Genomic DNA, 26036 nt, shown 5'->3' with positions numbered 1-26036 from the left:
TGTGGGTAACATTTTTTTTTGTTTTTTTTTTAGAAATAAAAACACAAAAAAATTTAAAAAAAAAAAAAAAAAATTTTTTTTTTTTTTTTTTTTTTTTTTTTTTTTTTAGTTCCTTGTGGGTTCCAAAGAATATATTGATATACTTACGATGAATGTTTCATGTCAGTGATGTAAAAGTCGGACAAAATGCAACATGACTGTTCACACTGCAGATGCTTTCAATATTGGAAACGTATCCAGTTTTACATCACATAATGAAGTGGCACAAATTGCATTTTTTTTCATGATTGAAAAGATCAGAAATGGCTAGTTAAGTTCAGATTGCCATGAAAATGTCAGATTTGGGAGGCATTTTGGTCTCCATATTGGCTCATTTGGATAGAGTTTCTTAGTTTTCCTCCCTTTGTGTTAATTAGTTTCTATGCAATCCTATTGTCTTATTCAGTCTATCCCTCAAAGCTAGTTTTTGTTAGATTTTTCCCTATTGTTCATTTGTGTATGGGTTCAGATACAGCTCTGCTCCTCTATTAATTATCCAGCCTTCCCCCAGTTCCCTGCATAGGTTCTCCCCAGCTGTTCTGCATTCTGTTTATTGTACTCACCTGGTTTCCATGCAACAATCACTTCTCCACAGTATTTTAGCTTTTTGATTTCATTGACTCACTACTGAACTCTTCCAATATTCTGTCGCTCCTACACATTGGTGGCAGTGGTATTTGTGATCAGTAAGTTGACAGTTTCATCATTAAATCAATTTTTCCACTATACTCTGTCTGCCCTTATCTTTGCATTTGAGGCAACACCAAACCAGAACACTGTGACACATCAGATGTCGTTAAATAAGTGGTTTAAGCTTGCCTCTTCACAATTTTGCAAGTGAATATGTTCATTCCTGACAAACAACACTATTTTAATGTGAGATGATGTCCCTGTACCAGCTTCCATAAGTTAAAAAACTGCCTGTGTCAAATTACTTGGAAAATTGGTTTGAATTTTCACAAATGAATTTGCTCCATGGCGTTCGAGACAAAAATAAGGCACCCGTTTCACCTAAAGTAATTCAGTCAAAATGCCTAAACATTCCTGCCAGCCATTATCATAGATTCCGCTTCCAAAATTTTCCTAACTGCAAATGTACATTTCCATAAGATCTGGAAGCCGCAGCAGGACTCAGTAAGGTGCTCAGCATACCAAGGTAATATGTACTGACTTTGCTTGTCTGACCCCAGTGCATAAACATACTGTTCTTGACAACTGCCCAAGCTCCCAGGTGATCTTTTCAATATTCTGCAGTGTGCATGCTGTGGATTTATATGAACAGGAAGTGCGGAGGGCAGCCAGTCTGTAGAAAACCTTGTGTCATCGCCTCACTCAAGTCAGGTATATAGATTTATACTGAAAGGTCTCGGCAGCAAACATTTACGGTGCAGCATTGATGAGGGAAATTACTGAAGAACCACTGCTTCACTTAGGCTGATTTTGAAACCATTTTCATATATGGTGTTTGAATCTACAACATATATATATATATATATATATATATATATATATATATATTAAACTTTTTTAAGCTATTTCAAGCAACATCACTGTTTACTTATTAGTTGAAAGGATGAATATTTGACTTTCCAGTAATACAGCCACTGTGATATGAAAAATGCATTAGATTTCTTTATATTTCTGAGCATTAGCATTATATTCACAGGATAGAATGGTAATATGTTTTGGTTCTTTGACTCTGCAAACACAGCACAGGTCTGTAGCATGGGAAAAGAGTGGCCATTTTGACTGCTCAGCCAATCAGAGGCTAACTTGAGGAACATGATAACTTTATGTTAAACAGGAAATTGAAAACCACACTACAGTGCACTTTAGTTTGAAGAAGGTAAAATATTCTGTCAGATGTAAGAGTCAAATTATGTGACTAAAATTTGAGCCCTAAAATAGATTAAGATAATATTATTTTAGTCCAGGACAGCTAAAAATACATATTTGATTCTAGAGTTAATAGGTCAAATTAATATACTACGACTATGTCACATTGCTATTTCAAGCAGATTTTTATTTTAGCCTTAGCTTGCACGTTATTTGAATTTGTATGCTTGTAAATGCCAAATCGGTAAACTCCTGATCCTCTGTTTTATGCAGATAGCAACAAGGCCTGTGCATTATGTTCAGGCGAAACACGGATACCCAACAGTTCAATTATACGCATGAGCGCATTACTCTGGATACATAAATACAAGACAGAAGTTGCTGCTTCTGCTGCTCTTTGAATACATTCTAGGTAGAAACAAGGGTCAGCTTAATTAGTAGAAAAACTTGATGTACTCCCCTGTTGTTGCTTTTTTGCAATGTCTTACAAAATATTTTATCTTGTAATAATGTAAACAGAAAAGTATTTTTGCTTAATAGTAAACTGTAATCAGTAACTGTGCCGTTACTCCTAAAAATAATATCATGCTTTATTTTATGGCTAGAAAAAAATTTTTAGAGAAAAAAAATATAGTGAAAAAAAAAATAAATTACAGAGTTTCATGTAGATACTGTACTCTAAACTCTTTGACCACACATATTTGGCAAACCTGATCCTTGGAACTCTTTAGCCTGCAAATGACCAACTGATCTAGTGGCCTGAGTTCTACACTTAGTCATGCTTCAGTGAAATATGCTTGCAGCATTTTCTCACTGGCCAAGAATTTTAATTTACTCAAGCTGCTGGGGGTTTTGGCCTTTTCAAGAAACATACCATTGTTTCTAATTTACATTGTCACTTGTATTAACCAATACATATTTTACAATGGCCTAGTTTCACTTCCTGTGATAAATTATGTAACGGTGCAAATGTTCATCTTTTGGGAAAGCCCTGTTTCGTCGAATATGAATTTATTATCCGGATGATTTCTTACATTTATACAGTTATGCTTATGTTATTATACATAAATCTTTAACACTTGTGGAGCATTTCACTTTTTATTTTCCTCCCCTCTTGCTCAATGACCACTGGAGACCAGTTAAAAAGAAAAGTTGGTTTAGACAGTGGATGGATGGACTTTCTTCCTCTACCAAATGTTCCTTGACCATTTTGAGCATATAAAACTTTAGCTGTGGATTTTTGAGAAATTTTGTAGTGCATTTCAGAATATTAGATTAAGAAAGTAACAGTAGGCAGAAAAATCACATATGTAAAAAATGAGCCACATAAGCGATGCATCAAGTTTTTTCCTTTTTACTCTTGAAGCACTGAGCTTATCTATAATATTTTGAAGGTAATACTTTATTTATTAATAATTCAACACAAAATATCATTCAACTTTGAAGTGTAATGTAAAGCTGAAACCAGGTATTTACATATTTGTCATAAAATACATAACCTTTTTTCTTTTTACTTCACTGTCAGGGATTAATGCAGAATGAACATTTTCCTGTACAAGGTGTCCTGGTCTAACAAGAGCAAAACATATATGTGATGAATTATTTACTGCAGTATAATCTGTATAATGTATTAATAGCTCCTGGACTGTTTTGCAATACATTTATAAGAACTACTGTTTGAAATAAAACTTTAAACCTCTGATGAAATGTAACATCTTCAATAAGTATGAAAAGGTTTTACCTTTTCCTGCTTGCAAGATTTAACATTTTCAAAAACTTGGTCAAGCTTTAAAGCACAGACTTGCATACATAAAAGCAAACACGCTTAAGGGATATACTACATCTTCTGTCATGAACCTTGAATTGTTTACAAGTGTGTGCATCGCTTGCTTGTCTTTGCAGCACAAATCACATTTCTTGACAAATAGAGAGCTTCTACGAGGAATTAGTTCTGATCAGATTAACACTGCTGCTGTTCTTCAAAGAGAAAGATTTTCTCAAAACTGCTTTAAGCTTAGCTGATATTGCATCATCAAAAGTTCAACAATGGATGAAAATAAGATATTACAATTAATTAAATACTAGAAGCAATGATGTTGTTAAAGATTACCAGACCAAGAAACAGAAAAAAATATACATAACCAAAAACATTATTTTTCTTTTTCACATTTAACTTGATTAAGGAAGGGAAGGAAAAGTATTTAAATAAACCTATTGAATAAACCCATCTGGTAGGGCAGTGGTTAATAGGAGAATTAAGACGATAATTGAAAACTTGCTTGACGAGTAATGCATTTTCAAAGCGTTAAAACAACTCAAGCCATGATTAATATACACCTGTCATAACTAATTACATTAATAGTGAAGAATGATTAGGCCAGTCTGACTATGTCTTCCTCTCCACTCATGCCACTCTGTCAAGCTCTGCACTGATGATTAATAGATTCAAGGTGGCACATGGCCTGATGGAGATAAACAAAGAGAGATCATATAAACAACAGAGGAACACATCTGTCATCTCACACTCCTGATTATAAAGTATTTGTAGCTAGAGTTTATGACTTCATTTAAACTATAAATCAGTCTTTTACAAGCATGCTTACATGGTATCATAAAACATGGCCATGGGCTTTAACTGGACAGCACAAACATGTTATAACATATACTCCATATAGGTGTGTGGGTCCAAGTGACTGATAGCCCACACCAAGAAAGGCTCTAAAAGAAGATCACTTTGAATTTGTACAGTGGTATTCCTGATTGATGTCTTGAAAAAAATAGCATCCAATTATTTTAGCATGCAATTCAATGTCAGTCTCAACATAAATTAAAATAGCAGGGAAAATGGTTTCACAATTGAGTAATCAGACTTCTTGAAGGGTTATAATTTGCCTGATTTTTACACATCTAGTAACTATTGTTTAGTTCACAGAACATCCATTGATATTCAGGTCTAATTTTGATCTAAATGTTTTCCTTTTATTAAAAAAAGGAGTCCAGCTTTCTTTTTTCTTGGCTTAGCAAAGAAAACAGCATGAAAGTCATCATTTATTTGTAATAAGTGTTTTGCTTTTTTTTGTTGTTGGTGTTTTTCTCTTAAGATCACGAGCGGATTGGAAAAGATTCATCCTACGAACAGGAGGGGAAGGTCCAGTTCGTTATAGATGCTGTATATGCCATGGCTCATGCTCTCCATAATATGCACAAAGACCTCTGTCCTGGAAAAGTTGGCCTCTGCCCCAAAATGGACACCATCAATGGCACGCTACTTCTCAAGTATATTCGCAATGTCAACTTTACAGGTATGTATGTCTGTTACCTTTAACAGGTTAAATTTAAAACTGCATGCACAACGTTTACTATAAGGTGTTGTGTTGTGCTATATGTGTAAGCTAGACCAAAATATTATTAGACATAAGGTTTTTTAACAAAGCCCATTTTTGTTTGTTGGCATCTGAGGCAACCCGCGGGTCCCATTTTTCAACTTTTCTGTGCACACAAGATGCATACTCAGGGGTTTTATAAGGATCCACTGGTCTTCACTGATTGTAAATTATTCCCAACAAGCATAAAGGCAAAGATCTGTAAGAATCTTAACAATCACCAGAAGAAGAGCATGTTTTATCATAGCTGATGATAAGCAGAAACTTTGCTTTGTGAGATTTTCCTGCCTTATCTTGTCACCATAGAATTGCCCACGCAAGTGATTTCTGACTTCAAGGGCGCTGGCAGCGGAGTTCAAATTGTACAGAAATGAGAATGGGAAGACACTTAACTGACAGCTATTCATCTATTAAGGCCGGAGCCGAATGCTACAATTGAGAAAGAAGTTGAGGTTTCATACATATCAAAATATGCAATAAAAAGAACTACCTTTTTGTAGGGTACGACACCTGCTACATACAGTATTTTGACACATAAGCTGCAGGGGGATTTCTGTCTGATCTGCAGTAATTTTTGTCAGCCAGTCTGTATTCAGCCTTGGTGATAACCAACAATTGTACTAAGCTATAAGTGGTGCTAGTCTCAACTAGTTTCATTAATGCACTGGGCTTTAAAGCAGATATTATCAATGGCATCAGGATATTTTGGAGTAGACCCATAACTTTGTGAGTGGAAGACTGGTGCTGCATTTAGCTCGATTCAAGAACAAAGACATTGCAGTTTTTTTTTCTAGTGGGTGACTCTTACTTCCAAATAGCCCATCCTATTGTCCAAGGGGAGAATATTACTGGAAGCGATCAAGGGTGTAACAGCTCTGCTGCCTAGTTTCCATGCACATCATATTCTGTGCTTTTTCATTCAAGCAGCTGGGCAACCCCATCAGCAGTTGGCTAAAGAGCTTTGCCGTGATCAACAAGCCATCCTCCATCATTTCCAAAAAAAGAGAAGCCCAAAATATGTGTATTCCAAGATAAAAAGAGGCCTTTGTGAATGTTCCCAGAGTCATTCTCATAGCTTCATGGATTAGTATTCAGCAAAAGAGACCAAAAGATGATATTTAAAGGGTGGCACTCGATTCAACAAAATTAGCACTGCAAGATTAGCAACAGGTCATATGCAAAACACGGTAATGTTTACATCTGTGTTGGTATCTGCTGTCACGTGTTGAGCTAATTGCATGTCAGTTGAGCAAAGGGTCATGTGATCAAGCAGAAGGGAAAACAGATGCTTTGTCAATTCTTTAAATTTGCTCCACAGTCACTGATGATTACATAGTGATGGACACATACATCTCTATAAACATTACAGAAGGGGACCTCTGGATGACGGGTAGAGATACATGACCCTAAAGTACATGATAAAAATACTGGAAATTATATTGGAAATGTACAGATACTGGGTCTGGTAAAACAATTCTAGTCCTGTTTAGTTTCAAGAACCATTGTCTGCCGCTTGGTAAGGAACCAATTCCACAGTCTTTGCAGGTGGTAAGCTAAAAAAAAAAAAAAAAAAGATGTTTTGCATTAGAAATTCCAAATATAACTTTGACAAAACAAGCCTTGCTTCTTTTGACGACGTGCTGTTTTTGGCTTCATAAAAAAAATTCTGATTTCCATACAAACAAATTAGATATTTAAACATTATCATCTGATCTAGCTCTACATGGTAGCATTTCTTCAGCCACAGCAGCTCATTGCAGTTACACACAGCAGTCGTGTAGGAAATTGGACCAGCAATCTGTTCAATCAGCAAGACAGCTGACAATAGAGTTTGATAAGAGAGACGTCCAACTGGCTGTCCAACAGCCAGATTGTTGATTGTTCATGCAGTTAATCAAATGGTGCAGCTATTCTCAAACTGGAATTTCAATGATACTTATGAAAAAAAAAAGTTTCCAGTCTAGCATTTTTCTCAACTTCTTTGTTTGACCTAACAAAATATTTACCAAACTGTTGTCATTTACTAGGAACAAGATCTGGTAGATTATTTTGGTTGTTTGCTAATACAACAAATTGGCTGAATTTTGTGCAACTAACTACCTATATTAAGGCATCCAAAGTTCCAAATGAGCATCAGAATAAAAAATAAATTGTATTTCCATACTTTTAAAGGCTATATTGGTGTCGCCAAATAGCCTGATGGGCTGGTTTGAGCATTTTCAGAAAAAGCAGCTCCTGAAATGCTCAGAGACAATTATCTCTTTGAATTAAAGAGATAGAAGAAAACATAAGCAGTGCATGGCAGTTGTATGGATTAAAATTTCTTGTTGATGTCATAGATCAGACTAGACTGTGCAGAGTGGTTTATGATTCTGTAACAAGTAACAGTAGGTAAAACAATACTTGTTAAAACCAAGTTATGCAGAACATCATCTATGTTTGCATAAGGCGGCAACCTTTGAAGAAAATTGACTTCGAGAAGAGAAGGCAAAAGCGGGTGCCTTTCCTGTTGGGAAGAACAGGAAATTGAGGCTGCAATATGCAGAGACTCTTTACAATTGGACAGTTGAAAAAAAGTTGCCTTCTGTGATAAGTCTTATTTTTAGATGCTACAGTGAAATGGTAGGGTCACAATTTAGTGTACAATTTAGTGTACAATTTAGTGTAAAAAAAATGGATCCATCCTGACTTTTAGTTTAGGCAGCTGCTGCTGACCATGTCATTCTCTTTATGACAACCTTTATGTGTACCTCATCTTCTGATGGCTATTTCCATCAGGATAATGTACAATATCCCAAAGCTCAAATCATCTGAAACTTGTTCCCCTCGCATCTCACCTGGTGCTTTTGAGGTACCTTGTTTTACAAAGTTGGTACAGAGAAGTAAGGTAAGAATAGGTCTAAAAATAAAATTATTTTAACTTATATGAATGTTTCTTATGTTAATTTATTGTTAGGAATAGAATACAAAAGTGTAGCTGACAAGCCTGTTTGCTTTATATGTTTTGAACCCAAATGGAAATTGACAGGAAAGTTTAAAGCACTGAAAAAAAGTTTTACTGTTAAGCGAATATACCTCGTCTAATGGCTCCAGAGTAAGAATATTAGTATAGAAGTAGGTCAGTTCTGTCTGTGCAAAACAAAATCATTGTTGAATCCATCCTGAATCCTAATCATCTTTTCAACAAGACAAGTCAACTCTCAAAGCATGTGTAGGGCTTAAATCTATAACATTGTGTAGTAGCCAAGTGTCATATAATTGAAGGTTTAGATCTTTATGAATGACCAATTTTGTGATGGCATGGTAAATCACTGGAAGACTGGACGACAGCAATAAAACCAATGTGTTTTTACAACAGATAGGGTAAGAAAATCAATGCCTCACATTAGTGATGATCTGCCTCATGAACTTTGCTTTTTAAAGCCTTCTAGGACGTGAAGCAAGAATGTAGGATTCTTTGCAGACTATGACTACATATCCACCAAACTGGTTCATCCAGCATCACAAGGATTTTAATCCAAGATGTTGAAAGATGCTGAAAGAGATTACTCGAAGACTTTAAGTGAGGTATTTTGCAGCACCAACATGAAAGACTGGGTTTTGAATAAGCTGTTACTAAAACGATATTTCACTTTAAAGAAGTAAAAACACAATTTATATGTTTAGAGCTGGAACTTTAGGAGTTACCTTGACTTTTTGTTCATTCTTATTTAGTTAGTTATTTTTAGTCACTGTCTGCAAGTTCTGGAAAGGTTATTTCTTGACGACTGTAACCCCTCCCTGAGTCTTCAACCTAGCATCCATTTGGGTATCATCTCCTCCATCTCTTCCTCCCTCCATCCAATCATCCATCCCTTTGATTGCTTCCTTTATTAAATCTTTACATTCATATCTTTGTGGTGGAGTCATTGCAAGTAAAGTTTCCAGTGTTAAAGTAGAAAGTTGCTTGATGTAAAAAGTTGCCAAAGATTTAGGAAGAAAGTCTCTCAGTTGGAGACACTGGCCTTGGATAGGTTCACTTAAAGGAAAAAGAAAATATATTTTTTCAGTTTCTGACTGGTCAGTCAGTTCTGATCACCAGATGACTTTATGGTGCACCTCTGCTATTTTCAATTTATCAGAAAGTCTTGGAGTCCAGCAGCTTTGCTGAGGTTGTAATTTGATCTGATATAGGGATTTCTTTTGTCCACTTGTCAAAATGGAAAAGGCAGAAGACCGTGGCATTTGCATATGTCTGATGTTTGTTGACGTTATTGAGTCAGGAAGATGACTACCTATGAAACCTTACTCACTAGAGTCAAATAAATACAAAGTGTTAAACAACTGGAGCTGTAACATATAGGGCTGGACAATCTTCCAACCACACAAAGTGAAGAAGATTACAAGGAGGTAAATTCATCTTTAAAATTCACAATTAAAAGAGGCATATTGGAGTCACCACATCTCCGTAACAGACATTCATGTTAGGTAATCTTTAACAAGGGTGCTGTTTTTCACCTGCAGGGGTATTTCCCATCCCAACATTAATATGTTCTGACATTCATCTCTACATATTGTTCTGCACATACCTCCACTGGTACAACAGTCTAATCAAGATTTTCTGTTAAATCAAAGCTGTGACCTGATTATTAAACAAATAATTTGTTTACATTTCCTCGCTGAACGTTCAAACAGCAGTGTCTTCCTGCGAGGCTGCAAAGCAATCAATTAAGGCAATCAAGTCTAAAGAAACAAACATCAATTCCCTTTTATTGCTCAGATTGGTAAGACACTTCATAGTAATAGTGACTTCCTGCTGTTGGCTTAGACACGCCCAGACTGGAACAGGATGACACTAATGCAATTAAGAACCTGATGATTTTGATGGACGAGAGTGAATGCAACGGCTGCAGAGACTGGCTAGCATGTTTCAGACCTGAACTCTCAGCTACAAACAACAATCAAAAAGCTGTACTGTGGCCTTTACAAGGGAACAATTTACTCAAATTCTCTATTTTCAAACAAAAGGGAATTGCAGTCATGAATACTTATAAAATGTCATAAAGCTGTGCGTAAATATCATCAAATTAGTAAAGGTCCATGTATAAATATTGTTTTCTTCGGTGTTGCTTTTGAACGTCAAAAAGCAATATTAGAAAACTGAGTATTGGGAGACCAAAAATGTATTCCTGCAAGGTAACTGAGGACATGTGTTTAGCCTTTGTTACTTGTTTCAGTATTTTTGATAAGTTTTAATAGAGAATTGAAGGAAATGAAAGAATAGGTAAATAAATGGACTGGAGATGCTGTTAATGGTGTGTTTATGATTGGATCTTTTCTCTAAATTCAGTGAATCCTTCGTCTCCCACAACACAATTTTATAACAAGTTGTGAAGCTCAAGAGGAGATTATCAATTGCCTTAGAAACCGAAAGCAGATACATGAGAGAGCTCTCAAAGCGGTAATAAAAATCAGTACTGTCATTCGTTAGTGCTGTGTAGGGACCTTGTAAATAACATGCAATGGGGCAACAAGCAGAGCGAATAGAGGGAAGTGACATGGAAACCTAAAGAGATGAGCTCTGGCTCTTCTCAAAAGACCACAACATAATACCTGTCAACATCACTAAAAGCATACTGGAAGCATTAGGAGGTCTTGTTGCAACTTATTTTTTTTTTTATTTCAAGGCTGTTTGAGAAGAAAATTATGAGTTTTAAATGTGTTGCTCAACACTGAAGTTCACCACTTGTTTCAACAAAACATTTTCTTTGTTCTTTCATGGTTTAGGAATTGCTGGCACCCCTGTGGTCTTCAATGTGAATGGAGACGCTCCTGGTCGCTATGAAATCTACCAATACCAGATCAGCAGCAACAACACAGGATACAAGATCATTGGGCACTGGACAGATCAGCTCCACCTCAATGTATGGACTATTCTTTTGTATTTTACTGTATTGTGTAAACAACATTCTTGACTTTTACATAATCTTGTGGCAATACTTATTGCATCTACACCAATAGTTGGTGAGATTCTAACATTGTTTTTTAGAAATAAAAATCTGAAATATGAACTTGAGGTTACATTAGGCCTCCCCTTTATCAACACTTAATACTCAATAGATGTTTCAGTCCCTTGTAATATTTTCATGTTTAGAGAACAAACTCTTTTGTAAATTTTCATAACTTTAAGCCATAATCATCAAAATTAACAGGAATATAATCACTTTGTGTAAATTACCTCTGTAGTTTTGTTTTTGATAGCCCTTTGGAGTTGGTAAAATAAATATTTTCAGTACTATTCTGATTTATCAACTTATCCCTATAAGTATACTGAGGTTTAAAAATATGGCAAAGAAAGAGGTGGGGAAATGCAGGAGTGGTTTGTGAAATGAAATAAGTTGCTGAATCAAAAGTAAGGACCTTTCTTGTACCATAAATCCTCTCTCATTTTTTCAGACTGATGAGATGCAATGGCCAGGTGCAACTCAAGAAGTCCCGTCCTCCATCTGCAGCCAGCCCTGCCGCCCTGGGCAGCGCAAGAAGACAGTGAAGGGGATCCCATGTTGTTGGCACTGCGAGAGTTGTGATGGTTATCAGTATCAGGCAGACACTTACACCTGCAAGATGTGCCGATTTGATTTGCGGCCCAATGAGAACCACACCGGATGCGTTCCTATTCCCATTGTCAAGCTGGAGTGGAGCTCTCCTTGGGCAGTCATTCCTGTCCTGATCGCAGTGCTGGGCATCATAGCCACTTTGCTAGTGGTTGCTACGTTCGTTCGCTACAATGACACGCCCATTGTGAAGGCATCAGGTCGAGAACTGAGCTATGTCCTGTTGACGGGCATCTTTTTGTGTTATGCCACGACTTTCCTCATGATCTCCACCCCGGATGTCTTTGTATGCTCACTGCGCAGGATTTTTCTTGGGCTGGGGATGAGTATAAGCTATGCAGCCCTGCTAACCAAGACAAATCGGATCTACAGGATTTTTGAGCAGGGCAAGATGTCTGTCAGTGCTCCTCGATTCATCTCTCCAGCCTCTCAGTTAGTCATCACGTTCAGCTTGATATCGGTGCAGCTTCTCGGGGTGTGCATCTGGTTCGGGGTCGATCCTTCACAAGCCATCATCGACTACGAGGACCAGCGTACAGCCAATCCTGAAATGTCCAGAGGTGTACTAAAGTGTGACATATCAGATCTGTCTCTTATCTGTCTGCTGGGCTATAGCATGCTTCTGATGGTCACCTGCACAGTTTATGCAATCAAAACGAGAGGAGTTCCCGAGACATTCAACGAGGCCAAGCCCATTGGCTTTACCATGTACACCACCTGCATTGTTTGGCTGGCCTTCATCCCCATCTTTTTTGGAACTTCACAGTCAACAGAAAAGGTAAAATGTCTAAATCAAATTCAGCAAAAACCCAAATAAATAGCAAAGTTTGCACAATTTATAGAGCAGTTTTGTCTGTACAAAATTGCACGTTTTTGAATTTAGAACAAATCAGTAAATGCGCGTGTACATGTTGTATGGAAGTTTTTCATTTGGACTCCTCTTATGTTTCCATTGCACCTGATTGTGATGAAAATGCCTGCTTAAATTATGTTTTTGTGTAAGATCAGCCTCTTGTGTTTGTGAATGTCGCCACCATTTATCACAAGCTGATAGGCTGTGAGCTCCGCTGAGGGGATTACAAGGCTTTTAGAGCCGGATTGTCAGGATGATTCATTCACCTCGAATTTCCTTGGATATGATTTCTTTACTTGTGTTTCCATAAATATTCACTGAGTGGGAAAACAAGAGTCAGCAATCAACTTATATTATTGCAAACACCCGTAGATGTTGTGAAATTGGACAGAACCGCTGTAGCTGGTGATTGTTGTTGTCAGCTAAAAGTGAATCATAAATTATCTCTTACAAGTCCTAGTTCTGAGGTTGTGAAACACAGATGTACACTAGAAAGCACGGAGAAGAGAAGTAAAATTGCAGTAGTAGCAGAAGCTTTAGAATGAGCTGTGCAAAGCAACAAACCTAATAGCAACCATTAGATTGTCTATTGTTTAAATATGTGCGATTTACCAAAGAAAACACACTGTACAAACAGTCCCTTTAAAACGTTTGCCACATCTTTTACATATTTTTCTTTGTGAACTTTTACACATTTTGCAATGCTCCACCATAACTTGACATTTTAAAATACATCAACAAAAATAATGCATTATTGTGAAGTGAAAAAAGAAACCGGATGCAATGTTTTATTTTTTTATATTCTGCCTCTTGTACCCACTGCCTTGTGCACCACATTTTTTGTAATTACAGATAAAAGATTTTAACCTTTTGTACACATCTAATGACTGGGCTTGTAACCCATTTTTCTTTACAATATAGCTCAAGCTCAGTCCTCTTTTAATGTAGGTCAGTGAACATGAAATCTTGCCAGAGATTCTCTGTTGGATTTAGGCCTGGGCTTTGACTCGGCTACTAAAACATGACTATTCTACTGCAGCTCTGGTTGTACTCTATATATTGTGCAGTTGTACAGACAGAAGGTATTGCTCACCCCCTGTTTCAAGTCTCTCACAGGCTTTCTTCTAGGTTTGCCTCGGAACAGTTTTGCTGACCTCCCATCGTGAAAGCATTCACACTGCATATTGCTGCCATTACCATATTTCAGTTTTCTGCTTAGTGCAATTTACAACTTTATTTATACACTACACATATCTAAAGATAGCTAGCAACAGCTTGGAACTGTACAGCATCATTAAAACATGTAATTTAACATTTTTTGTTGAATATTATGATGCCAGAATAAGTTACAATCAATACATGTTTTCCTCATTCTTCTCTTGGTTGTCCATTGTAAGAATGTTCCTTCACCTTAGCTTCTCAGCCTCCAAGCATACATAAGCTGTTTGCACCGAGGGTATAGTAGAATCTAACTGGAGAGGGCTGAATACAAGTGTATGCCACTTTTAGCATTCGTTTGATGAAAAATTCTAGAACCATACACATTTTCCTTCCACAATTATGCAATACTTTGTGTGCTTATAGTTGTAATGATATAGGTATAAATGCTTGCAAGTCCAAGTTTTACGGCATGGCCAGATCATGAGAATATGCTATTTGCTTTGAATAAATAACTGCATTCAACAAAATTCCCAACATTATAAGGTCTAGTCCAGCAATATGTTGTTTGTTCCTATAAGTAAGCAAAAGGTATTTTTCCCCAAAAATATTCAGTTTATTGATTTTTTTTTTTACCCTTGAAAATATTTGTTTTCAAGAAATGTTAGGTATGATAAATACTTAGAATTTTAGAGTTTGTGAGGTTCACTGAATCCTATTTCCTGTCAATATGCTTTGCTCATGGGGTATTCTTGGTGCAAATAGAACTGCTCTCTAAACCTGGAATGCCACAAAGAAGCCCTAGAATTTCATATTGGTTTCTGCTCTCAGCTCTTTACCTTCACTGTCCCAGTGGAGCAGATTGACCATCATTTGAGGGTGTCCAGAAAGATTTATGTCAGTAGGTCCTATGAAAGTGGACAAGGGTCTTGGCTCCCTTCAGAGAGTGACTTCACTCTGTACTCCAGAGGGCTGGCAATATTGTTCTGAATTCACCCCGGGGCAAGAGTAATCTTCTTGGGAGATTACAACACTCGCCCTCTATCACCAAAAAATGCTCATGTGCTGTTTGCAGTATGATGGAATACATGGATTTATCGCTTCCATCTCCATGTGTCATCTGAAGGTGTTTTTTCCAAAACGACATGAACTTTGGGGTCTTAATTTTTGTCGGGCTTCAGCCAAGATTAAAATTTTCTTCAAAGATATTAAAAGCCACAGCTCACTATTTAGATTTGCTCTTGCACTTCATGGGAATGATTTTGCATATCTATTGTAATTAAATGTGTTATTCCAATATATTTGGTTGCTAAAGTAAAGCTACATCAATTGACTATCAAAACATCAAGACATCTGTGACACTCAGATGTCACAGATGTCATAAATGATGTAATAAAATGGAAATAAACAATACAATTAAATAAACATTGTGCATAGCTAAATTATGCAATCAACTTATAACTAAAGACAAATCCAATTTCTTGCTAAAATCCAATCCATAACCTTACGGAAATGTTTTGCAAATGACTGAAATAAAAAGAAAAACATATCAGCTGATTAACACGCGCACAAATTCTGTTCCACGTTTGACCTTTAGATTTCAAATCTAATGCTGGACTTGAATAAAAATCAAGAGTCAAGAGTCAAGGCATCCTCATCAAACCTAGTCCATATAGAATAACATATGTTAGACTTGAATATGCAGATCATTATTAACTGTTGCCATGTGGTCTGAAATCCCTCTTAGCTATTTCTGTGTCAAATAATTTGTTTCTGATGACTCTAATTGTAATGACAGGCAGAACCCTTGGCTTTTTTTTTCTTTGAAAGATGTCTCTCAGCTGTGTTTCCATTGCCTTGTGTTCATTAACATTAGAGAGGATGTAATGCAACAGGAGGCAAGTCACTCGTCCATTTCTTCCTATTTTTCTAAGAGGATATACTAAAGGAACTGTAAGCCACCTCGGCATATTTCTGAGGAAATTATATAATTGTTCAAGAGTCAAAAATCAGCAGGCGATTTTTACAGTTTTAGGTCAAATAGGAAATCAAATTATTTGCTATTTGCTAAAATCCATACTTATAATAGAGACATTTTAAAATCTTTATTTATATTCAGAAGTGCACAAACCTTGTGTAACAGTGTCAGACTTACAGGTTGCCTTGATGATCCACACATCTTAGTTTTGTCCTCTAATTTTCTATCAGATTAAAATCAGGACTTTGTGATAGCCACTACAAAATATTTACTTTCTTGCCACTTTATGACTAAATTTCTGTGGTATTGTCAGCTAATTTTGTGTTTTGGGAAATCTACTTGAAGCCCAACATTTTAACTCACTGCTGTTTAAGATGCTGCTTCATATTTTCACATCATTTTCATCCCATTTATTTTGTGTAGTGCACCAGGCCCTCGAGCAGTGAGAGACTCACATATAATAATATTTCAGTTTTGGTACTTAATAGCTTGGCTGGTATTCTCAGATTTAAAATATTCACCTTTTATTCCCTTCAAATGTAATAATGGTTATTATGGCCAACCATTTTATTTTTGCTTTATTTTAAAGTTCCTCGTCCCCATGTGCATTTGCAAATGATATTCTGGGTTTTTATCTTATTGGACGTAAAGTCTGCTTCTGGGAAAAGTCATAAAACACTGTCTAAAAAATTAGTAGAAGAAAAAGGTAATGCAACTTGACTTAGTAACACTTTATTTGAAGGGGGGTGAATAAGACTGACATGACACTTTCATAAACATGACATAACATCTGTCATGAACATGAATAAGCCTTCATGAATATTTATCACTGTTGTCACAAAGCGTCATTCGGTAAATTATGACACTTTTAATACAAAGTTGACATTATTCAAAATGTCTTTGTTATGACAACTTGACATTAACCAGGAAATCATTACTGTTTAAACTTTACCTTTAATAACATAAAGTTACCTAATTTTTAAAGTGCAATCAGTAATACTTTTATAACAAATTTATATCAGTAATGATTTATTGGTTAATGTCAAGTTGTCATAATGAAGACATTTTGAATAATGTCAACTTTGTATTAAAAGTGTCATAATTTACTGAATGACTCTTTATGACAACAGTCATATATATTCATGAAGGCTTATTCATGTTCATGACAGGTGTTTATGACAGTGTCATGTCAGTCTTATTCAACCCCCTTCAAATAAAGTGTTACCCTTGACTTTATGTAATTTACATAAATATTGGCTTTTATCTGTACATACATATCATTTGTACTATAGATGAGGAATATCTGCACTAATAGAAACTAATTAATATAAAAATATGTCGTATTATTTCTCCCAAATGTGCAAGATTAGATCATTCTCAAAACTCTGTGAATAGATTTGCCTCTAAAACTGCATTCTCATCTAATATTTTTTTTTTCTCCTCTTTCTTTCACTTTCACAACACAGATGTATATCCAGACAACAACCCTGACAATCTCTGTCAGCCTCAGTGCATCAGTTTCCCTGGGAATGCTCTACATGCCCAAGGTCTATGTGGTTCTCTTTCATCCAGAGCAGAATGTGCCCAAGCGCAAGCGCAGCCTGAAGGCCGTGGTCACTGCAGCCACCATGTCGAACAAGTTCAACCCCAAAGGAGGCCTGAGGCCAAATGGAGAGGCCAAGTCTGAACTCTGTGAAAGTCTGGAAACACAAGGTTTGTAGAACACTCCATTGTTGGAATGAAGAGATGGGAAATGCAAATGTTTGTATAAAAACCTGATTCCAAGCTGAAACATGTCAGGCACAACTATAGCTGTTAAATTAGTCACACCCTTTGGACCTTTTCACATTTTTTTTTTTCACCTACAAAACAGTACAGAAGTGGAAGTAAAGTGGTAAATACTGAAAGTAAAAATCTAAAAAGTGTGGCATGTATTTTTATTTAGCCCCCGTACTCCAGTAACCCTCCGTAAAATCCAGGGACACTAATTACTTTCACTCACACTTGATAACTTGTTAGAATGTGTTTATTCTAATCTCACTAAAAACACTCTGTTCTGTGAGGTAGAAAGTGGCTTGACTACTTTTAGTCATGCACTCCACAATCCTGTCTTGAATGAAAGAGTAGCAAGACAAAAGCAAAACACTGTGTGAAGGAAAACTAACAATGCACATCCCCATGAACACTGTTATTATGGTAAAACATGGCAGTGGCTGCATAACACTGTAGGGTTTATCCCTAGCGGGGACAAGGAAGCTGGTTAATGGATGGAGCTAAATACAGACCAGTCATGAAGGAAACCCATTAGAGACTGTAAAACACTTGATACTGGAGCGGATGTTCATCCCCTTACAGTACAAAATTAAACACACAGTCAAAGTTGGCATTTAAAGCAAATGAATGGGTCATTGCAAGTCAGACTACATCTGTTACTAAATGCTCTTATTCCAGTGTGACTCAGCTTGGTCTATTTTTGCAAAGTGTCTTAACAGATATGCAAAGCTAGAGACATGTCAAAAAAGACTCCCAGGTGTAATTGCAGTAAATGGTTGTTCAACAAAGTATTAACTTTAGAGGGGCTGAATATAAAAGCAAGACACTTTTCAGATTTTCTTTTTTTATCCTTCCACAAACACTTGAGGATTACTTGTTTTGGGTCTTTCTTAAAATATTCTCTCTATTATTCTTGATTATTTACTTGATCAGCTTGAAATCTTGGGAACATTTTCCAGTAAAAGGTGGGCTCTTACTAGCTCAGAAATTACTTGAGAATTTGAAAGCGTGATATTTGGCACGCAGTATTTTACTTTTTTTTTTTTTTACAGAGTTACAAATTCGCATTGTGAGAGAAGATCTTTTTAGTCACTAAGACGGTGTGTATGAGTAGGCAGTCTTGGTGTGGGGACAGGCTTAAATCCAATCAGGCTCCCACATTTGGTCTGACGACTGAGGGTTCTGATTTTATGCTTCGACAAGTTGAAATGTACATAGTGATGTGTTTTAGGATGACCAAGCCTGCGCCCACACTTGCATGCCTAGTTTCTTGTGTGTCTGAGAACAGAGCTGTTCCATCTTATCCAATTATAGAGCCCATTTGCTGGCGAGGACTCTCACCCCCCACATCTGAACTGTGAATCTAACAACTGCTCTTTGTGCTTATGTGTCAGACTGTATTGAGGGAGGGGAGCCTGGTGAGGGACTTTAGACTCCCAGGTAATGAGATTAGTTAATGATTTTGCCCTTTTATTAATTTGTTATCACTTTTCTTCTGTTAATTTCTTCAAATGTTCAACACCTGTGAAACACTTGCTTGCTGCTGCACTGTGTTGAATGAGTGTTGGCTACTATGGAGCATCCTGGATGACTCAAGCCAGCAATCACACTCCGTAATACAGCAGTGAAAATAAATATTGAACACGCACAAAATCTTTCTCATTTAATATCTTTCTAATGAGGTTATTGGCATGATGTGCTCACCAGATGTTGGTAACAACCTAAGTAGTTCACACATATGGAGAAATCAACCAAAATTGATCGGGGAATCTCTTCAAGGGCTTCTTTCTTATAGGAGATTCTCCTGTGACCTTTTCAGTCTCTGTGGGAAATCGTGTGACGTGCTTTGCAATACAAGGTTACTAAAGCCATAAGAGGGCTCTTTGTTTTCACCTATGTTGAGATATTTCTTAAGTGCAACCTGGGCAATATGGCAAAGACTAAACTAGCTGATTGAGCAAAATTGCTTTCTAAATTTTGACATATTCAAACTGTTTTCTTGGCTTTCTATTCATTTTTGCTCCTCTTTTGCCTCATGTTCTCAATACATGTTGTTACTTGTATCATTTAAATTTGTTACATCTAATTCATGGAATATGTTTTCCATTTAATACTATATGTAGAGTACATGAGTTGTTACCAACATATGGTCTGAATTTAACTTCAATAGCCATGTTAGAAAATGTTCTACAGATTTTTTACCAAAAAAAGTGTTGATGTGCTTAAAACTTATTTTCTCCACTGTATGAGAGCAACACACATGAGCATGAAAGGAAAGTATCGCCCCCTTCCTAAATTAATGACCTAAGTCATTATTTTGCCAAAAGTGTGTTTAGGTGTGTGTGTGTGTGTGTGTGTGTGTGCGTGTGTGTGTGTGTGTGTGTGTGTGTGTGTGTGTGTGTGTGTGTTTACATTTAAAAAAAACCTTTTGGAAAGAAAGAGGTGGTGATTTTTTTTTTTTTATTTATTTTTTTTTTTTTTTCGAAATTTACTTTTGGCAAAAAATGACTCAGGCCATTGTTTTAGGAAGGTGACAATATGTGTATGATGTTTAAAAAGACCACTCAGCATGGTAAAGCCAGTGAATGCAGGAAGATGACACCACTTTCCCTGAAAGCACAAGACAAGCGACAGTCATGTGTCCCCCTGTAATTTGTTTCTCTGCTGACAAAAGAGGAATTTGTGGTAATGAGACAACAACAACAATAAGAGTGAACAAGAGAAGACAGATGGGTCTGCCAGGTTCAATTCTTTCTGGACCATCTATTCTTTATCTTGGCCTTGCAGCACATAAATATTCAAATAAGGTTCATTTATCAATGCTTCTCCAGAATGAGATGCTTTGGATGAAGTGGCGAGAATCCCGCCTTCCATTCCCACGCCAAACATGGCTCTGACAAAAATAGAGAAGTGTTTACTATTAAAAATCATTCCTTCATTTTTTTTTTTTTTTTTGTGCCCACCCTGGCTCTCAGCTGTTCCCTGATTCTGATTTCCCCCTCTGACATATTCAATCAGCCAATGCTGTTGCGGACAGATTGGTTGTATGATTACCACAACTGAACATGCTCACTGAGGGATGTTTATTTAAAAAAAATAAAAATAAAAAATAAAATAAACATGACACATCCAACATGACACATGACGACGTTCAGGATCTATAGCAGATTTGTGTTTTGTAAAGTTTGGTAAATCAAGAGATTCATCATTTTCCATATAATTATTTTATTCTACAGCTGAAACAACACTCTGAGAAATAAAAAGTAGTAAGGGATTTTATCATCTTATAATGTTCAGTGTCCAATAAAACAATTCCTCTGATCTTGTAGTAATTTAACTTTTCAAACGACCAATTCACTGACTTTTGCATGCTTTGCTTGGTGCACACAGAACTCACAGGTCCTTTGCATGCAGTGAAAGACTGGCACTAGAATGACTCCTGCATTTAATGCAACTGCTGTGATATGCTGATTGCCCCCTTATAATGCATTTATGATACAGTTGGATAATTACAAAAACAGAAAGCTGATTTTGTGAATTATGCAAACTGTTGCATATATAATCACACTGAAATTGCTTTTGGCATATCTAACGGGTTTATTTTGTCTTTTTACAACATTTTAATATTTGTATAAGCAGGGAAGATGCATTGTGGGTTAAAATTGGATTTACAAGAGTGTCCAGAGACAAAAAGTCTCTACAATAAAACACACAAAGCAAAAGTTAACACCCTCAAAACAAAAAAATATTAGACAATATGCATAAATTAATCACGTTGGAATATTTTTATTTCCTAATATTATAAAAGCTTATTAGCACAGATATATTGTTAAAATACATGTGGAAGTTTGCACCAAAAAAATTGACAGCAATTATAAGGTTGTGACTGTTTTTTCACTGTTTTTTGAGAAGGGCATAAATCATTTTTGACGTGCTATTTTCATTGAAATGTATATAAAACCACCTAGACAGTTCAGTTCAGTCCTGACATTTCCTACAAGGGACCAACTTCAAGGTTAAATGTAAACGTAAATCTGCTAGCAGCTTTGGTCTGGACTGCAGGTTTTCCTCATCATTGTTTGCAGATTATATCTGGATTTTGGTATCATTTAGGTAGCATGTGTATTGGTTCATTTCATTGCATTTTCCTCATTACAATTGTTATGATAAAAGTGTTTTTAAATTGTCTGGCATGTTGCTCTTTCACACTTTTCCAAAGGCTTAAATTTTTGTCATCAGTTCACTTTACAGTTTTCTCATTTTCTGATGACAGAATTCTTTGCCAAGTGTCCAGCTTTAAAGGCACATATGGTTTCTGCTTTCTCTTAATGTTATACTGAAGTTTATCTGTGGGATTTGCAGGAAAATAGACAGCTAGACAAACAAAGCAATATTTTATTTTTTTTGTAAATTAATATTTTTGCACACAGCATAACAGAAATAGGATTTAAAAAAAAAGAATGACAAATAAGACACGTTTATCTGTTTCTAATATCAAAGCCTAATTATTGCAATATGCAGTTCATTTTGGTGCTTTGGGCTCTAAGGTCTGTTTACATAACATGCTGGAAAAAAAACCCCCAAAAAAACTAAATCCTGAGCAGCACTACCAATTTAAAAATTCCCATCTTAATGCTCAGCGCTGATGGGAAGTTTTTACGAAAATGCAGTTTTACATCAACACCCGTGTTATCAGAATTAGTTCCACCTGTGCTTGGTTAATGAAGTCATCTATAAATAGAGCCTCACATCAATCTGTATTCCCACGATGTGGATTTTTAAAGATTACACTCCCACGCCTATTTCAGGCTCGCCCGTTTCATTTCAATTTTAACCCTCTGCTTTTTTTTCTCACCCTCGTTTGCAGTGCTTGCCTCAAAGCAGACATACATAAGTTACAGCAATCATGCCATCTAAGACGGAGACAAATCCTGAGAGAGGAGCAAAGGCCTGCAGGGGGAGGAATCACCTGTTTTAAGGGATCACTGGAATTTTGATGGAGAACTTTGATGCTGCTGCTGCAAAACAAAGGACTGGGAAAGAATCATGGAAATTACTCACTCAAAAAAGGATGCCATATTTTTCTAGAGAATAAGGCTCGAATGCCAGATTAATATTAAATCAGTATATTGCAGAAATGAGATGGAAGACGTAAGAGAGCTTAAATAGAGAGGGACTCTCCTTCTCCGGCTCTTTTTGAGACATGAGAGAGCTGATTATTGACGTTTTTGAATCGCGTTGAGAACAACACCTGGAGTTTGTAGTATGTTTTTTTTTTTTTTTTTTTTTCTGGAGTGTATAGCACAGAAAACATCAGTTCTCTATAAAGCTGAACCATGTCATTTTTGCAAAATAAGAGTATTCTGTTGTTTGTTTTTCCCTCATTTTCTTTTTTTTTTTTTACTCAAACGCGGTTGACAAGATGAACCATTATAGAAACGTAGTATTTTCCGTTACAGTGGAGTTAAAAGCTGCAGTTCTCTTCATACTGTACATGCCTTACTACAGCACACTCAGTATTCCTTCATGAACTAACCACATGTGAAAGACATGAAAATAAAGCAGTGGGGTCACAGTCCAGTTGTCTGGTAAAACGTTCATAATGACAATGATGACATCGTCACAATCATCTTGGGAAACCTCCTGTACAGTCCCAGAGCATGCTAATGGGAACATCCCGTGTACTGTGCTGTGTTTTCAGTGTCTTTGGAATGCAACGTTGTCACATTTGTCATTCACGATAAAGATGTCATTTTGAGCCGTTGCCTGCTCGGCAACCCTCTGCTGGACAAGAGAGAAATCATACACAAAAAGAGGCACAACTGCATTGGAATCTGATTTTTTTTTTTTAAACATCAGTTTCCACTCCATACATGTCAGCAGACTTGATAATGCATATTTTCAGCATAAACAAAATGGTCCTTATTTATCTTGCACTGACAGAACCTGTAGGAAAGACAAGGAAAGTTATCTGATTGTTCAGATTTTACCTCAGCCAGCACTCATTGTTTTTGACAGAACCGGGTTATTAGGATGGAGTCTATTTCTCTTTGTGTTTCTTCCGATGTTGAAGACGCAGTGCAGAATTTTGCCCTGCGTTTAGAAATATTAATTCACTCTTATCTCAGTGAAGCAGAAATAGTACATTATAGACAGCCAACAGTATTTGCACCTAAATGCAGGGTTTAACAAAACGGTTGGTTTGCTATGATAAGAAACCTCAACATATCAGTGTTTTGCACATATTTTAAAATGTAAATTTAACGATGGGTAATAAGCAGGAGACTGAATACACAGGGCAGCATTAAATAGTTTGCAGTTTTTGTTTTGTCACATAACATTTTGCCGTATTTCTTGTTTTTGATGTCATCTGTGATCAGTGAGGTCTTCATTAGCATTTCTAGAGGCAAGTATGGTTTACATAAGCTAGAGTAATTGAGATCTTTCATCCAGAAAAATGAAAATGTTAAACTAGACTAGTAAAGAAATTGGTGTTGGACAATTTTCCTTTCAGCTGACTCAGGTTGTTGGAACAGAAAACAAACTGGCTCAGCTTTTCATAGCCTCGTTATCTTAAACTAAAGATGAACCAGAATGAGGAAAACGTCCTTTCATCAAGCACAATCTCGATGCTTGCAAAAGTTTACATACGCATAGAACTTTTCCAAATGTTATCATGTTATCATGAATTTTATGTGATAGTTTTAAACCAGCAGAAAAAAGTGCATATTTGTTAAAATAATAAAAATTAAATGTGATTTTCCAAAGGCATTGACTATGATATAGTTGATACTTTTTAGAACTGTGGGTCTTCTTCTGTCATGTGTCGCCACCAGCTGTGCACATCTTGTATGTAAAGACACTGGTTATTTTTGGCAAAATGCAGAACTTCAAGTTTAGTTGTATTTCATGGAAAGTGTCTGTGAACATAAATATTCAACTATGAAGAATCTCTGTCAAAGTTCCAAGTCTTTTGCAGATTTTTTTTTTCTTCCAGGTTTTGTCTTGCATTGAGCTCCATCCTCCTTCCCCTTCGTTGATCTGTGTAAGAAGGCATCCCCATAGCTTGATGCTACAATCGCTGTCTCACGGTGGATATCGTGAGATATATAGATCATAAAGTTCACATCTGTGTGCTAAAACATATTAACACGCAAGGGGAATCAATTTAATAATTGGATCACTGGTGATGACACTTGCTTCACAATATTCTATTTAAGGATGTCAGAAAAAAAGGCAGCTCATTGTAAATGTAAAAAATTAAGTAAAGGAAAAAGGCGGATTCCCCTAATTAAATGTTACTCTTAGTTACCATCTGTGACCTACACTCAAACAGGGATTCTTGTGAGAATGTGAACAGCCAGGAGACATATGTGATGAGCTTGGTGCCCTTTCAGTATGATCTGCTCTAACTAGACAGAGAGTGACTATCTGGCTATGCGAGTCTTATCACTGACGTTTGTCACAGAAGGTCTGGAACCAGCATTTCTGGCTCGGCATTATAACTCTTAATTGGGATGACCTAACCTTCAGCGTAGAGAAACCGTCCATCTTTATCTCTAGACCCTCCCAAAGATCCGGCTGGGTGAAAATACAACGAATCTCCCAAAAGTCCAACCAACAACTGCAAGAGGAAAAGTGGATACACTTTTGTTTCAGGTTATACAAACAATTAAAGAAAAAAGTCTCAATTTCATCTAACACTCGTCTGAATTGAACTGAGCAAATAGGTCTGAGCTTTTATTTTGGATAGTTACTGCATGGACAACCGTCTTACAGTAACAAGTTGTTTCATTCCAGCTGATGTAATGAGAAGCTTATCATTTCTAAAAACAACTATGTGGAAAGACATCCTGTGGAAAGTCTATACGATATCTAAGCAAATTACAGAAGCTAATAAGATTGGATTGAGTGTTGTCTAACGCATTATACAAAAAAATACTGGAGGGATAGTTGGGAACCGTTGACTTTGACAATGAAATGTGGTCAGAAAAAAAAAAAAAAGAATGTTTAAGTAATTGGTGATCACAAACACTTGGTAACATCCAATCGAAGAAGAATAGTTGAACTCAGGGAAATAGTAGTGAAAGTAATAGCATTTCCACAACCGTAATGTGAAGGAAACCCAAGGAACAGATCAAATGCAGGGCAATAAAAAAACCACTAGTGACTAACTGAGAAAAATGCCACACTTTGCAAAGGAGGATAAAAATGATCAGATTAATCCAGATTTGTCATTTTCCAGTAATGGGCACATTAGGGTAAGACGAGAGGCAGATTTAGTGAAGCGCCTCTCATGCTTAGTGTTTACTATACAGGTTTGTGTCGTTTCAAATATGCATTTGAAACAACATCAAAATCTGGGGTTGATGTTGGTTCAGGTTCAGTACCATAATTTGAATATGCTGTATGATCAGGTCATT

General features: G+C 36.4%; 1 protein-coding gene across 2 annotated transcripts in view; it reads left to right on the top strand.

Moving 5' to 3' along the window:
- The window catches only part of grm4 (glutamate receptor, metabotropic 4), a 180188-nt gene extending 154399 nt beyond the window's left edge, over positions 1-25789 (top strand). Inside the window, exons 7-12 of one of the 2 annotated variants that reach the window (XM_015015064.1) lie at positions 4977-5177; positions 11025-11161; positions 11694-12629; positions 17307-17553; positions 19008-19053; positions 22481-25789. In XM_015015064.1, the coding sequence (XP_014870550.1) occupies positions 4977-5177; positions 11025-11161; positions 11694-12629; positions 17307-17553; positions 19008-19045 (1559 nt within the window). In that variant the 3' untranslated portion in view covers positions 19046-19053; positions 22481-25789. The remainder of the gene's footprint in view (positions 1-4976; positions 5178-11024; positions 11162-11693; positions 12630-17306; positions 17554-19007; positions 19054-22480) is intronic. The other variant, XM_015015059.1, reaches the window with a different exon arrangement.
- The last annotated feature ends 247 nt before the right edge of the window (positions 25790-26036 follow it).

This window comes from Poecilia latipinna, unplaced genomic scaffold (genome assembly GCF_001443285.1).
Source record: "Poecilia latipinna isolate Pla-1442-1.1 unplaced genomic scaffold, P_latipinna-1.0 Scaffold70, whole genome shotgun sequence".
NCBI classification, from domain to species: Eukaryota; Metazoa; Chordata; class Actinopteri; order Cyprinodontiformes; family Poeciliidae; genus Poecilia; species Poecilia latipinna.
This window is presented reverse-complemented; position numbering and strand designations above follow the sequence as displayed.